The 16610-nt window shown below is 53.1% G+C and overlaps 1 protein-coding gene across 2 annotated transcripts in view; it reads left to right on the forward strand.

The window, feature by feature from the left end:
- The first annotated feature begins 3668 nt into the window (after positions 1-3668).
- LOC122749113 (zinc finger protein 260-like) overlaps positions 3669-16610 on the forward strand; it is a 29871-nt gene continuing 16929 nt past the window's right edge. Inside the window, exons 1-3 of one of the 2 annotated variants that reach the window (XM_043995298.1) lie at positions 3721-3745; positions 5706-5789; positions 7651-7788. Coding sequence is in view for 1 of the 2 variants with exons in the window: in XM_043995297.1 (XP_043851232.1) it covers positions 3719-3745; positions 5706-5789 (111 nt within the window). In the remaining variant the exon portion in view is untranslated. Of the gene's footprint in view, positions 3746-5705; positions 5790-7650; positions 7789-16610 lie in introns of both variants that reach the window. The other variant, XM_043995297.1, reaches the window with a different exon arrangement.

Here is a 16610-nt window from a genome sequence, read left to right on the forward strand (position 1 = left end):
ATGGGCTTGGGAATCAAGGTTTCCACAGGGTGAATCCTGGCCACCCTCATCCCTGAGGGAAAGTTGGCACATCTGTTAGAGGTGAAGCCTAGCTCAGCTACCCACATCCACCTGGACAAAGGAGGGGTGGCCTAAGCCATATAAACACGGGCATGCCCAGAGAATCCCATATGATGCCAGCTCTTTGCATTGCTTAATGGAAGATTTATAGCCTATGCAAAGATGAGAACTACCAGTTAGGTCCATTAATGAGTAATAAGACTCGGTAAGGATTAGAAAAATCATGGAGAAAAAAGGGGGGAAAGTTAATTATCGCATGAGGAAAAGGTACCCAGAAAAGACCTTGTAGAGAACCCCTTTTATCTGTAACTTGCAAGGCTTCTGGAAAGCATTTGGGCAAGGCCATCAGCCCTGAGAAAACAAGCCAGTTACGGGTTGTAGAATTTCTAAACAATGAAAGTGGATTACTGAGAATTTACAAGTTTGTTTATGGAAGTGATTTCTAATTACTGATATTTACACCAGGACGTGTTTAAACTTGAATAGAAAAAGAAAAGAAAGAAGCACGTTAAGTGAAATCTCATGCCTATGAGTTCTGGTAAACTTTTATTGTTTATTGTAACACCATGAAGGAAAATAACTGTATCTGATCCTAAGTTCTGATCAGTGAAACTAGTCCTTTGAGGTAAAAGCTCTTGGGACTGTAACTGAAATTGTTTTTGAGTTTTGAATTCAGGTATAGTTGTCCGATCTATCATTAAGTCAGTAATCTGCTTATTCAAGAGAAATGGCACAAGATACGCAGAGAGAGTGTGATCCTGAACAGGTGGAGGTCTATATCTGGAAAAAAGAGGAGGACCTTGGAATAGCTGGAGATAGGACACTCCTGACTCAGTTTCCCCATCCTTTTGAACAGGACTGTTCCCAACCTGGTTATACCTGAGTCTGGCTATGAGGTGAAATTATTACTTCATTATTGGTTGTCAACTGTGACTCCTACCTGAAATCAAACAGAGCTAGAGATACTTTACCCTGGCATACATGCATTGAGTCATTCTGTGTCTTTAGGCTTAGGCCTGAAGGACCAGTTTTGATGCTGTTATAATCATGTCCCTGCTTTATTCTTTTATAACAAATTTCTATAATCAGGGCAGGTGATCAGTAGAAGATGTGAGCTCAATGCCAGTATGTAAGGTCTTACAGTTTTTCATCTGAATGTGAAGTCATTCCACATCCCAATGAAGTAAATTAGTACTTGCACTTTGTCATCTGCCTGCCAATACTTAAAAAGTCATATATAAGATCAAATCCCTGAAATATCTCTTTTTTTTTTCAGAATGCTGTGGGAATAATTGGATAAAGGTTAAAAAGCTTGTGAAATGGGGCAGCTAGGTGGCGCAGTGGATAGAGCACTGGCCCTGGAGTCAGGAGTACCTGAGTTCGAATCTAGCCTCAGACACTTAACACTTATTCCCTGTGTGACCCTAGGCAAGTCACTTAACCCCAATTGCCTCACTAAAAAAAGAAAAAAGAAAGAAAAAGAAAAGCTTGTGAAACAAAGATATGAATCTATTCATTTTTGAGGTTAAAGTCAGAAACTTCAAAGGGCTTTTAAGGAATAAATTTCATTGCAATGAGTCATCTTAGTGGAGAATAATGTTTGTGTAACATCTATTTCTTTTGAATATGGTTAGCAACTGAACATGTTCTACTATAGGCAACTTTTTTGATATATACCGTTCTATGTATACAATTGGGAATTAATTAATTAAGTGTATCTATACATCACCTCCAAGGTCTTTTGCTACAATTGGAGTAAAGTCAGCCTCTTTTAAGAAAATTCATTTGTGTAACCATTGAACCTGGGGTTGCAAAATCTCTACCTACCAAGAGTGTTGTTACCTATATTTTAATATATAGGATTAGATCCTCAATAGCATCTGATACTCTTGGAATTAATTGGAGTGGAAAATTTCTGAGAAAGCAACAAGATCAGACAATCACATGTATCCAATGTAAATGATTCTAATGGTACATGTAAAAATCTAAATTCTCCAAAGTTTCAAGTGAACCATGGGTTCCTAATTTGATGTTCCCCTTATAGCTCTATTGGTGATAAGATCAAAACCATAAGGTTCCAGTTAGTTCTTATCATATGAACTAGTTATTGGAGAAGTAAAATTTGAGAGGCTATGCTAACTTGTATCAAGATCTAGTTTATAAAAGGTTTTAGCAGGAACATCTAAGGAGCCTCAACAAGTAACTTGGAACCAGAAAAGCAAATATACTAAAGAGGATCTCCAAGAAAAAAAAGTTTCCAGAGACCAGACAACTACATGGGACATCTGAGATCCAAAATGAAATGTGTTGATAAGCTAGACATTGGGAATGGGTTAGGGGGCTGCTAGGTGGCGCAGTGGATAAATCACTGGCCCTGGATTCAGGACCTGAGTTCAAATTTGATCTCAGACACTTGACACTTACTAGCAGTGTGACCCTGGGCAAGTCACTTAATCCTCATTGCCCCACAAAAATAAAAGAGTGGATTGTACTACTTTGGCTTTTTGCTTCACTGTATCTGTATACTGAGTTCTCTCAGTTATCTTGGTGACATGTAAATCTCCCCTCTAAAATCAATCCATGGGTTTTTGTTTGTTTGTTTTGTTTTGTTTTGTTTTGTCTCTGAACTTATTTCAGAAATTCAGCTGGCCCATACTGAATTAAGGCCAGAAATCCAGTTCTCCCACTAATCACGCAATGCCATCAATTCTTCCTTGGCCTTCCTAGGGGTGGAATGGAAGAAAATTATAACTGTAGTGGTTCTCTTATTGGTCATGTTGTCTCCTTACTTGTGATTGTATTGCTGTTGTGGGCTGTGCCTCCAATGTAATTCATTGGTAGCATCCTCTGCTTCCTCTAAACCACTCATATACTACTCAGGGAACCTTGCAGAAGATATCGGAAAGATTGTATGAGTGGGTCATGAGGGGTGGAGTGGTTGGTGGTAGGCAGAGCCTATGAACATGACCTCGAGCCTCACACAGAATAAATGTAAACAGCAAAAGAAGCTCGAACTATTCCATGGCAAAGCTTACACATGACCCTAGACTATCCCTGGTACTAGGCCTTCTTTGCCTGGCAATTGTGGGGGACCCCCTCCCCAATACACACGGGGAAAGTGGAGAGAAAGCAGCTTTCTTCAGGAGCCTCTGGCCGAGCAGGGTCGGAGGATACACGTAAACCACACAGCCTTCTGCCCAGGGAAAGGCCAACCCGGCAGCCGTGCCAGCCAAGGCAAAGGCGTGGAGGTGGGAGATGAAACGCTGACTTCCCAGCCCCGCGCCACGGGATCCCTGACGTCTTGTGCAGACGCCACCACCCGCAGCATCAATAAACCTCCACCTTAGCTGCTTGGTCCAGGGTTCAGATACAGCCTTTCAGGGCGAGCTGGGCGTGAGTGGGAAGGCATTGCCTGCCCCCACACTTGCCTTCTCCCCTGGGGCTTTAGGGATGCCCTCAACATGAGTCACGCCCACCAGAGGCCCTCCCTCAGTCCCCTCCCCAGGGGGATGCGGAACTATATTTCCCAGGAGGCCCCGTGTTAAGGGCGATTCCGGGCAACATCTCCCAGGAAGCCTCGCGCCGAAGAGGAGTTCGGACTACATCTCCCAGGAGGCTCTGCGCCGCACCACATGCCGCTTCCGCCTCCGTTTTCTGTATGACCGATGTCCACAGCGGCCCTATGGTGAGTCTCCCGGAGGGGTTACCGGGGTGGGCTGACCCAGACGTCCTGAGCCCCAGAGCCCTAAAGGGACCCAAATGTCCTGAGCTCCCTTCCCCCAAAAGGATCTCAGAAATTGAAGGCCCTGACACCCCCCCCAAGGGAACCCAGGAATTCAGAGTCCCCCAGCCCTCCAAAGGGACCCTGTCTCCTAAAGGGACCCAAATATGCGGAACCCCGAGCCTTCCCCCCGAAAGGACCCAGGCATCGGTAGCTCCAACCCTACGAAAGGCCACAAACGTCCCAAAACTCCAGCTCCCCTCAAAGGGACCAGGCATCCTGAGCAGCCCACTCCCTCCAGAGAAGCCCCTCCCTCACCCGCACTCCCAGCTGTCCTGGTCATTCTGGCAGCCCCTCCTCCGCCCAATGGATTCACCGAGGGAATGAGGCCCAGAGAGGGGCAGGACCCCAGCGGAGGCGGGGAGGCAAAGCCCAGACTGAATATCCGGGGGGGGGGCACCCCCTTTGGAAGAGCCCCTGGCTTAGCCTTCTAGGCAGTCACTGGCTTTCAAGCTCTTTTCCCAGCCTTCAAGGCTCATCTCAGGTCCTGCCCGGCGAGGCCAAGGGAAGCCAGAGTGGAAGGGAGAAGGGATCCTCAGGGGTCCCAGATTTGTCACCTCGGGGGTCACTAACCGGGACTCCGGGGGGAATTTGCCACAATCCCGTGAGTTGGAGCAGAGTGGGGACTGGGACCCCCCCCATCTTCTCATTCCCTTTTTTTTTTTTTTTTTTTTGCGGGGCATTGGGAGTTAAGTGACTTGCCCAGGGTCACACAGCTAGTGTCAAGTGTCTGAGGTCGGATTTAAATTCAGGTCCTCCTGAATCCAGGGCTTGTGCTCTATCCACTGCGGCACCTAGCTGCCCCCCCCCCCATCTTCTCATTCTAAACCCAGAATCTAGAACTTCAAGAACCCAGACATCCTGGCTATCCCGGCAGACCTAGAACTGAAACCTCCTTGCCTACCCTAACCCTAACTCGGGGCTCTCCTGTGCAATCTTAGGACCCAGGCTGTCCCCTCCCACCTCAGCCCCCTCCTGCCCCCACCATACTGAGCTCCTTGAGGACAACGACCTGCATTTTTAATGTTTTTATCCCAGCGCTCCCCATCCCCACCTAGCCAGGGCCTGAGGACCAGACCTTTCCGCGTCCCGCCCTCCTCCATGGCCCGTCACTGATGCCTGGCTGGCTGGTGTCTCGTGCGCTCGGGAGGTCGAGCCCTCCCTACCTCTCTCAGTGCCCCAGGGCGGCGATGGGATGTACTGTCAGAACACCTCAGTTTCTGAGCCTGACCCCGCCGCCTCCCTTATTCTGTGGGTTGAGGGTCGGCCCAGTTCTGTGGGCAGGGAATGGCCGCAGGACCAGTTGCGGCAGGAGTGCTGGCTGTGCCTTCTCACCTCCCCGGGAGGTGCCCGTGGAGATCTGAGCCCCCCGGCTCACTCGCTGTTTCCCATCACCAACCGACAGGCCTTGATGGGCCAGGCCCTGCAGGAGGTGCTGGGGTCTAGGGACGAGCTTCCATTCTATCGGGACATGTGGGTAGATAGAGACAGACTCAGGGTGAGCTGTGGGGAGGCTCAGCAGCTGTGAGGATCAGGAAGGGCTGTGTGCGATGGGAAGGGGCCAGGACTCGGGGAGTCTGGGGCACAGAGACGGAGATGGGCTCCCATGTCTGGCATATGTGAGCCCCCATTGAAATCCACGTCTGCTTCCCTTGCAACTTGTTGGCTAAGCTTTTGTTGCCTGGGAGTAGCATTTGGTGACCTGAGCCTTCTCTAGGAGTCTGGGCTCTCCTCAGAAAAGGACAGAGCCCAGGTAGCTGCTGCAGATACTTAAACCCTGTGTGTTGGGGTGGCGACCTCATGTCTAGAAGGTGCAAAAAGAAAGCCACTCTCCCTCATGGTTCCTCGTCTTTTCTCTGCTCAGCCTGCAGAAGATTTGGTCCATCCCAGCAAGTGCAGCATTGAGCAGGAGGACATGGGTCCCGGAATCCTGAGAACCAAAGTTCAGGTGAGTGGGATGGGACTTTAGAATCACGGTGTCAGGCAAAAGGGCCTTAGGTGCTCTGTAGTTCACCCCATAGCCAAGGGAGAATTCCATCTTTCACATACCCAATGTATTTTTTTTTAATTTTTTTTTTTTAGTGAGGCAATTGGGGTTAAGTGACTTGCCCAGGATCACACAGCTAAGTGTGTTAAGTGTCTGAGGCCAGATTTGAACTCAGGTACTCCTGACTCCAGGGCCGGTGCTCTATCCACTGCGCCACCTAGCTGCCCCCCCAATGTATTTTTAAAGATCCCTACCACTTCTGATACTCTCATGGGCATGAATGGATGTCTGGCTGCCTGGATATCTGGCTGGATGGATGGCTAGATGGATGGCTGGATGGATGGCTGATAGTGTTTTTCTGTCTCCCTGCATGGAGAGGAGCCCTTCCGGGTTACCAGGCCTGCGCGAATTTTCCTTTTTGGTGACCCAAAACAGACCACTGACAACCCACCCATCCTTGATTGCCCACTCCATTGAACAGGCTGATTGGCAGTACTCAGAACGCTTGGCCCCCTTGAATGCTGATTCCCCATTGAAGTGATGTGACTTTTCCCCAGGGCCCCACGTGGAAACCCCTTGGATGGCAGGTGGCATGGATACCCAGGTCCTCCACAACCCAAGTCCAATCCCTTACCCAATTACACGTCTCAGCCTTGATGCTGCTGGTATCCCCTTCGCCTGGCTCGACAGCTTTCCCACTTCCCTATAGCTCCCACACCCCTCCACCCGCCACCCGCCACCCGCCACCCGCCACCCCCCACACACACCGTCTTCCTCTTCTCCCTCCCTTGTTGCTTTCTCACCAAACCTCCCTCAGCTGAATTGCAGTCCCCCTCCCAACCAAAACAATTGTGTGGCTTAGTGTGCCTAACTCATGGGGAAAGGGGAGGGGGTGAGAGTGGGTGAGTGGATACACACTCACAAGGAATTCCTCTGTATAAATCCCTCGTGGCGATCTGTATAGGATTGTATAGCCTAGCACCCGAGACTGAAAGCGCCCCAAAGAAGACAAGCAGGGAGACTTTTCCATGGCTCCTCCTTCTGGTGTTTGGCCAGAAGAGCTCTATTGGGCGTTTATTGAAGTATCTGAATCAGTAGGGTCAGAAGCAAATGTATCTCCATCAGAGTCTGTACAGACATTTGGTGCTCACAGGGCCTGTGAATGCATCCCAGCTGTTGGACCCTGATGCTCTAGGTGCAATGCCTTGTGATGTCCAGGTCCTTTGACAGCTGGAGGAAAAGGTCCCGCTTGCCCCAGCAAGTGTATTAGTCAGCATGCTCTTGCTCGTGCTGGGCATGCCTCTTCACTGGCATCCCTCTCGGGCCCCTGCTCCTTGCCGATGGGCTTCCATGTCACAGGCTCACGGGTGTTGGGCCTCCTCCACCTTGCTCCATATTGGGGGCAGCTGAAAACATAAATGCATGGCCGGTGTGGCAGGCAGGTGGCGCAGTGGATAAAGCACTGGTCCTGGATTCAGGAGAACCTGAGTTCCAATCCAACCTCAGACACTGGACACCTAACAAGCTGTGTGACCCTGGGCAAGTCACTTAAACCTCATTGCCAAGAAAAACAACAACAACAATAATAATAATAATAAAAATTTAAATGATCATAACAAAACAAAACAAAAAACAGAAAACCCGAATTAAAGAAAGAAAAAGAAAAAAAAAAAGGAATGCAGTGCAGCATCGACACTGTGGAGGCATGAGCAGGCAGACGGCTAACCAGCCTAGGACTCAGGTGTCAGGGATGTGGAATGACTACATGTTCAGCCTGCAGCCAGTGTCACCGGACAGACTGGCATGTCGCCCTTCTCTGCAGCCCACCACTTGCTCAGATGATAGGAACATGCGATCCTAGGTCAAAGCCGGGAGGTGATCAGGCCAGCCTCCAGCTGGTTGCCCATGGCTCAGCACAGCAGCGTGAGAATCGGGCATCGGGAACTCGCTTTGCCCTCAGGTAAGAGCCCCGGTTGACAAGGGATCGTGCAGTCACCATTACATCTCAGAAGCAGCCTCAGGAATAGGCAGGTGGGACAGGTGCCCCTGGAAAGACCGGTCACTCGCTGGGGAGACTGGGCCGGCAGGATCTTACCCTGGGTGAGGCCAAGGTCGTCCTGTCGGCCTTTCTCCCAGATCGGGACGAGTCCAGCACCTGGAAGAGTTCAGGTATCACATCCCCTCTGAGCTTCTGCTCGTGGCATGTCTCTGCAATGCTGGATTCCTGCCTTAAGGATCCATCAGGCAACTCCCCCCGAATTCAACACTGCAAGCACTATCAGGTGCCGTCCCGGGAGCTTTGACCTCTAATGGCACGTTTCAGTAATCCTAGCTGAGGGCTGGAGAGAGTGTCTTTCCGGCTCCCCGCACCGTGAGGAGCCCTGCCGGCTTAGCAGGCCTGGGAGGTCAATGAAGAGCTTCCTCTTCACGTCGTGTCCAAAGGCCTGGTAGCCGGCAGTCCTCGCTGCTCGGCTCAGATCATGTAGCCATAGTGATTGGCGACTTCCAGGTCGTGCTGCCGCTGGAGGAAAAAGTGGCTCCTGCCCAGGCCAGTGTATTGGGCGGCATGCTCCCGCTCCCGCTGGGCCTGCATCTTCATGGCTTGCCGCTCAGGCCTCTGCTCCTTGGAGATGGGCCTCGATATCTCGGGCCCAGAGATGGGGAGCTTCCTCCCCGTTGCGATCACGGGAAAGCAGCCTGGTGGGGCTAGCCATTGGACCTGGCCCCGGGGCTGGGGCTGAGCGCCACGAAGCCCCTCGGCCTGCCTGGGCGAGCGACTGTCAGCCGACTCCTGGGGGGCGGAGGGCAGCAGCTGACCCAGGAGGCCTGGCTGCAGCTGGGCAGGAGGGCAGGCTGTCGGGCTCAGAGGCCGTGGCTGAGAAGGAGCTGCTGGCCTAGACACGGCTGAGGCAGGCAGGGCGCGCTGCGTGGCAACGGGCCCAGCTGGCTCAGCCATGCCCGCAGGCCTGCTGGGGGGAAGGCGGTGGGGGGCAAAGAGCCCTGCTTTGGGAGGAACGGCCCAAGTCCAACGCCGGCCAGAGGTCTCAGCAGGCAGAGGTGGCCGCTTCTGTAGGGGCTCTGTGGCCAGCTTCACGGGAGGACTGGCAGGCCTTTCCCAGGGAAGGGGCTGAGGGGATTTGGGGCATCTTGTGGGAGGAGGGCAAGGAAGAGCAGGTCGGCAGGAGCTGAAACTTTCTAGAGGGTCCACATGCACAGGGCGTCTCTTGCGGGGAGGGCCAGACTGGCTGTTCTGGGGCAGAGGCCGTTTCTCCGCTCTGCCCGTGCAAGTGTTGTTCCTCTGGAGCTGCTTCCGGGCTTCCCCTGGCTTTCCCTCCCCGACGGCTTGGCTTCCTTGGCTTTGGATGGGGGCCTGCTGAGGGAGTGCTTTAGCTAGCTGTTCTTGCTGCTGCTGCTGCTGCTGCTGCTGCTGCTGCTCCTGCAGCTTTCCCTTGCGCTCTGTCCTCTCCTTGGCTAGGCCCATCTGGCCACGTCTCTCTGGGAGTCTCCTCCCCTCTTTGCACAGTTACTGCCGCTTCTGGTCAGCCAGACAGGTCTGGCGGATGCAGTGCTCCCCTTTGGTGCTTCTCTGCAGGATGTCCCTGGGAAGGAGGAAGGGAGGGGAAGCCCTGTGGTCCTAGAGTCTTCTTCAGGTCCAAAGACTCCAACCAGGTCTAGTGCTTCCTTTTATACTTACTTGGCAAGAGGGGGGAGGGAGGTGCTTAAGGACAAGGGTGGGGTCCGCCTTTATTGTCTGGATGGATGGATGGATGGATAGATGAATGGCTGGATGTCTGGCAGCCTGGATATCTGGCTGGCTGCCTGGATGTCTGGCTGACTGGCTGGATGTTTGAATGTTTGGATGGATGGATGGATGGGTGGATGGATGTCTGGAAGCCTGGATATTTGGCTGGCTGCCTGGATGTCTGGCTGACTGGCTGGATGTTTGGATGTTTGGATGGATGGATGGGTGGATGGATGTCTGGAAGCCTGGATATCTGGCTGGCTGCCTGGATGTCTGGCTGACTGGCTGGATGTTTGGATGTTTGAATGTTTGGATGGATGGATGGGTGGATGGATGGATGTCTGGCAGCCTGGATATCTGGCTGGCTGCCTGGATGTCTGGCTGACTGGCTGGATGTTTGGATGTTTGGATGGATGGATGGATGGGTGGATGGATGTCTGGAAGCCTGGATATCTGGCTGGTTGCCTGGTTGTCTGGCTGACTGGCTGGATGTTTGGATGTTTGAATGTTTGGATGGATGGATGGGTGGATGGATGTCTGGAAGCCTGGATATCTGGCTGGCTGCCTGGATGTCTGGCTGACTGGCTGGATGTTTGGATGTTTGGATGGATGGATGGGTGGATGGATGTCTGGAAGCCTGGATATCTGGCTGGCTGGCTGGCTGGCTGGCTGGATATTTGGATGTTTGGATGTATGGATAGACGAATGAATGTCTGGCTGCCTGGATGTTTGGATGGATGGATGGATGGATGGATGGATGGATGGATGGATGGATGGATGGATGGATGGATGGATGTTTGGCTGGATGGATGTTTGGCTGGCTGGATGTTTGGCTGGCTGGATGTTTGGCTGGCTGCTTGGATGTCTGGCTGACTGGCTGGATGTTTAGGTGACTAGCTGGCTGGCTGGCTGGCTGGATAGATGTTTGGGTGGCTGGATGGATGTCTGGCTGGCTGGCTAAATGTTTGGCTGGCTGGCTGGCTGAATGTTTGGCTGGATGGCTGGCTGGATGTCTGGCTAGATGGATGTTTGGCTGGCTGGCTGGATGAATGGATGTTTGAGTGGCTGGATGTTTGGCTGGCTGGCTGGCTGGATGGATGGCTGGATGGCTGGATGGCTGGATGGAAGTTTGGATGGATGTATGGATGTTTGGCTGGCTGCTTGGATGTCTGGCTGACTGGCTGGATGTTTAGGTGACTAGCTGGCTGGCTGGCTAGCTGGATAGATGTTTGGGTGGCTGGATGGATGTCTGGCTGCCTGGATGTCTGGCTGGCTGGCTGAATGTTTGGCTGGATGGCTGGCTGAATGTTTGGCTGGATGGCTGGATGGCTGGCTGGATGTCTGGCTGGATGGATGTTTGGCTGGCTGGATGGATGAATGGATGTTTGAGTGGCTGGATGTTTGGCAGGCTGGCTGGCTGGATGTCTGGTTGGCTGGATGTTTGGCTGGCTGGCTGGATGTCTGGCTGACAGGCTGGATGTTTGGGTGGCTGGATGTTTGGATGTTTGGATGGATGGATGAGTGGATGGATGTCTGGCAGCCTGGATATCTGGCTGGCTGGCTGGCTGGATGTTTGGGTGGCTGGATATTTGGATGTTTGGATGTATGGATAGATGAATGGATGTCTGGCTGCCTGGATGTCTGGCTGCCTGGATGTTTGGGTGGCTGGATGTTTGGATGGATGGATGGATGTCTGGTTGGCTGGATGTCTGGCTGCCTCGATGTTTGGGTGGATGGATGGATGGATGGATGGATATCTGCCTGCCTGGATGTTTGGGTGGCTGGCTGGCTGACTGGCTGTTTGGTTGGCTGGCTGGCTGGCTGGCTGGACAGACGGACAGACGGACGGACGGACGGATGGATGGATGGATGGATGGATGGATGGATGGCAGCCTGCATGGCAGCCTGGATGTTTGGCTGGATTGACGTTTAGCTGGCTGGCTAGGTGGCTGGATGGCTCGCTGGCTGGCTGGCTGGCTGGATGTTTGGGTGGCTGGATATTTGGATGTTTGGATGGATGGATGGATGGATGGATGGATGGATGGATGGATGGATGGATGGATGGATGGATGGATGGATGGATGTTTGTTTGGCTGGCTGGATGTTTGGCTGGCTGCTTAGATGTTTGGCTGACTGGCTGGATGTTTAGGTGACTGGCTGGCTGGCTGGATGGCTGGATAGATGTTTTGGTGGCTGGATGTTTGGCTGGATGGATGGATGACTGTCTGGCTGGATGGATGTTTGGCTGGCTGGCTGGCTGGCTGGCTGGCTGGCTGGCTGGCTGGCTGGATGGATGGATGGATGGATGGATGTTTGGCTGGCTGGATGTTTGGCTGGCTGCCTAGATGTCTGGCTGACTGGCTGGATGTTTAGGTGACTGGCTGGCTGGCTGGATGGCTGGATAGATGTTTGGGTGGCTGGATGTTTGGCTGGCTGGATGGATGACTGTCTGGCTGGCTGGATGTCTGGCTGGCTGGCTGAATGTTTGGCTGGCTGGCTGGCTGGCTGGATGACTGGCTGGCTGGATGTCTGGCTGGCTGGATGTTTGGCTGGCTGGCTGGCTGAATGGATGTTTGGATAGATGGATGGATGTTGGGGTGGCTGGATGTTTGGATGGATGGATGGATGTTTGGATGGATGGATGGATGGATGTCTGGTTGGCTGGATGTTTGGCTGGCTGCCTGGATGTCTGGCTGACTGGCTGGATGTTTGGATGTTTGGATGGATGTCTGGAAGCCTGGATATCTGGCTGGCTGGCTGGCTGGCTGGATGTTTGGGTGGCTGGATATTTGGATGTTTGGATGTATGGATAGATGAATGGATGTCTGGCTGCCTGGATGTTTGGATGTCTGGCTGCCTGGATGTTTGGATGGATGGATGGATGGATGGATGGATGGATGGATGGATGGATGGATGGATGGATGGATGAATGGATGGATGGATGGATGGATATCTGACTGCCTGGATGTTTGGGTGGGTGGGTGGGTGGGTGGCTGGCTGTTTGGTTGGCTGGCTGGCTGGCTGGACGGACGGACGGACGGACGGACGGATGGATGGATGGATGGATGGATGGATGGATGGATGAATGTCTGGCTGGCTGGCTGTTTGGCTGGTTGGCTGGATGTCAGGCTGGCTGGCTGGCTGGCTGGCTGACTGGATGGATGTTTGGATGGATGGATGGATGTCTGGTTGGCTGGATGTTTGGCTGGCTGACTGGATGTTTGGCTGGCTGACTGGATGTTTGGATGTTTGGATGGATGGATGGATGAGTGGATGGATGGATGGATAGATGTTTGGATGGATGGATGGATGTCTGGTTGGCTGGATGTTTGGCTGGCTGACTGGATGTTTGGCTGGCTGGCTGGCTGGCTGGATGGATGGATTGATGGATGGATGGATGTCTGGTTGGCTGGATGTTTGGCTGGCTGGCTGGCTGGCTGGACGGACGGACGGACGGACGGACGGACGGACGGATGGATGGATGGATGGATGGCAGCCTGCATGGCAGCCTGGATGTTTGGGTGGCTGGATGTTTGGCTGGATTGACGTTTAGCTGGCTGGCTAGGTGGCTGGATGGCTCGCTGTCTGTCTGTCTGGCTGGCTGGATGTTTGGGTGGCTGGATATTTGGATGTTTGGATGGCTGGCTGGCTGGCTGGCTGGATGGATGTTTGTTTGGCTGGCTGGATGTTTGGCTGGCTGCTTAGATGTTTGGCTGACTGGCTGGATGTTTAGGTGACTGGCTGGCTGGCTGGATGGCTGGATAGATGTTTTGGTGGCTGGATGTTTGGCTGGCTGGCTGGATGTTTGGCTGGCTGGCTGGCTGAATGGATGTTTGGCTGGCTGGATGTTTGGCTGGCTAGATGTTTGGCTGGCTGGCTGCCTGGATGTCTGGCTGATAGGCTGGATGTTTGGGTGGCTGGCTGGCTGACTGGCTGTTTGGTTGGCTGGCTGGCTGGCTGGCTGGACAGACGGACAGACGGACGGACGGACGGATGGATGGATGGATGGATGGATGGATGGATGGCAGCCTGCATGGCAGCCTGGATGTTTGGCTGGATTGACGTTTAGCTGGCTGGCTAGGTGGCTGGATGGCTCGCTGGCTGGCTGGCTGGCTGGATGTTTGGGTGGCTGGATATTTGGATGTTTGGATGGATGGATGGATGGATGGATGGATGGATGGATGGATGGATGGATGGATGGCTGGATGGATGGATGGATGGATGTTTGTTTGGCTGGCTGGATGTTTGGCTGGCTGCTTAGATGTTTGGCTGACTGGCTGGATGTTTAGGTGACTGGCTGGCTGGCTGGATGGCTGGATAGATATTTTGGTGGCTGGATGTTTGGCTGGATGGATGGATGACTGTCTGGCTGGATGGATGTTTGGCTGGCTGGCTGGCTGGATGGATGGATGGATGGATGGATGGATGGATGGATGGATGGATGGATGGATGGATGGATGTTTGGCTGGCTGGATGTTTGGCTGGCTGCCTAGATGTCTGGCTGACTGGCTGGATGTTTAGGTGACTGGCTGGCTGGCTGGATGGCTGGATAGATGTTTGGGTGGCTGGATGTTTGGCTGGCTGGATGGATGACTGTCTGGCTGGCTGGATGTCTGGCTGGCTGGCTGAATGTTTGGCTGGCTGGCTGGCTGGCTGGATGACTGGCTGGCTGGATGTCTGGCTGGCTGGATGTTTGGCTGGCTGGCTGGCTGAATGGATGTTTGGATAGATGGATGGATGTTGGGGTGGCTGGATGTTTGGATGGATGGATGGATGTTTGGATGGATGGATGGATGGATGTCTGGTTGGCTGGATGTTTGGCTGGCTGCCTGGATGTCTGGCTGACTGGCTGGATGTTTGGATGTTTGGATGGATGTCTGGAAGCCTGGATATCTGGCTGGCTGGCTGGCTGGCTGGATGTTTGGGTGGCTGGATATTTGGATGTTTGGATGTATGGATAGATGAATGGATGTCTGGCTGCCTGGATGTTTGGATGTCTGGCTGCCTGGATGTTTGGATGGATGGATGGATGGATGGATGGATGGATGGATGGATGGATGGATGTTTGGATGGATGTCTGGTTGGCTGGATGTTTGGCTGGCTGGCTGGCTGGATAGATGTTTGGATGGATGGATGGATGTCTGGTTGGCTGGATGTTTGGCTGGCTGACTGGATGTTTGGCTGGCTGACTGGATGTTTGGATGTTTGGATGGATGGATGGATGAGTGGATGGATGGATGGATAGATGTTTGGATGGATGGATGGATGTCTGGTTGGCTGGATGTTTGGCTGGCTGACTGGATGTTTGGCTGGCTGGCTGGCTGGCTGGCTGGCTGGCTGGATGGATTGATGGATGGATGGATGTCTGGTTGGCTGGATGTTTGGCTGGCTGGCTGGCTGGCTGGACGGACGGACGGACGGACGGACGGACGGACGGACGGACGGACGGACGGATGGATGGATGGATGGATGGCAGCCTGCATGGCAGCCTGGATGTTTGGGTGGCTGGATGTTTGGCTGGATTGACGTTTAGCTGGCTGGCTAGGTGGCTGGATGGCTCGCTGTCTGTCTGTCTGACTGGCTGGATGTTTGGGTGGCTGGATATTTGGATGTTTGGATGGCTGGCTGGCTGGATGGATGGATGGATGTTTGTTTGGCTGGCTGGATGTTTGGCTGGCTGCTTAGATGTTTGGCTGACTGGCTGGATGTTTAGGTGACTGGCTGGCTGGCTGGATGGCTGGATAGATGTTTTGGTGGCTGGATGTTTGGCTGGCTGGCTGGATGTTTGGCTGGCTGGCTGGCTGAATGGATGTTTGGCTGGCTGGATGTTTGGCTGGCTAGATGTTTGGCTGGCTGGCTGCCTGGATGTCTGGCTGACAGACTGGATGTTTGGCTGGCTGGATGTTTGGCTGGCTGGCTGGATGTTGGGGTGGCTGGATGTTTGGATGGATGGATGGATGTCTGGTTGGCTGGATGTTTGACTGGCTGCCTGGATGTCTGGCTGACTGGCTGGATGTTTGGATGTTTGGATGGATGGATGGATGGATGGGTGGATGGATGTCTGGAAGCCTGGATATCTGGCTGGTTGCCTGGATGTCTGGCTGACTGGCTGGATGTTTGAATGTTTGGATGGATGGATGGGTGGATGGATGTCTGGAAGCCTGGATATCTGGCTGGCTGCCTGGATGTCTGGCTGACTGGCTGGATGTTTGGATGTTTGGATGGATGGATGGGTGGATGGATGTCTGGAAGCCTGGATATCTGGCTGGCTGGCTGGCTGGCTGGCTGGATATTTGGATGTTTGGATGTATGGATAGACGAATGAATGTCTGGCTGCCTGGATGTTTGGATGGATGGATGGATGGATGGATGGATGGATGGATGGATGGATGGATGGATGGATGGATGGATGGATGGATGGATGTTTGGCTGGATGGATGTTTGGCTGGATGGATGTTTGGCTGGCTGCTTGGATGTCTGGCTGACTGGCTGGATGTTTAGGTGACTAGCTGGCTGGCTGGATGGATGGATAGATGTTTGGGTGGCTGGATGGATGTCTGGCTGGCTGGCTGAATGTTTGGCTGGATGGATGTTTGGCTGGCTGGCTGGATGAATGGATGTTTGAGTGGCTGGATGTTTGGCTGGCTGGCTGGCTGGCTGGATGGATGGATGGATGGCTGGCTGGATGGAAGTTTGGATGGATGTATGGATGTTTGGCTGGCTGCTTGGATGTCTGGCTGACTGGCTGGCTGGCTAGCTGGATAGATGTTTGGGTGGCTGGATGGATGTCTGGCTGCCTGGATGTCTGGCTGGCTGGCTGAATGTTTGGCTGGCTGGCTGGCTGAATGTTTGGCTGGATGGCTGGCTGGATGTCTGGCTGGCTGGATGTTTGGCTGGCTGGCTGGATGTCTGGCTGACAGGCTGGATGTTTGGGTGGCTGGATGTTTGGCTGGCTGGCTGGATGTTTGGATGTTTGGATGGATGGATGAGTGGATGGATGTCTGGCAGCCTGGATATCTGGCTGGCTGCCTGGATGTCTG

This window comes from Dromiciops gliroides, chromosome 3, assembly GCF_019393635.1.
Source record: "Dromiciops gliroides isolate mDroGli1 chromosome 3, mDroGli1.pri, whole genome shotgun sequence".
Classification (NCBI taxonomy): domain Eukaryota; kingdom Metazoa; phylum Chordata; class Mammalia; order Microbiotheria; family Microbiotheriidae; genus Dromiciops; species Dromiciops gliroides.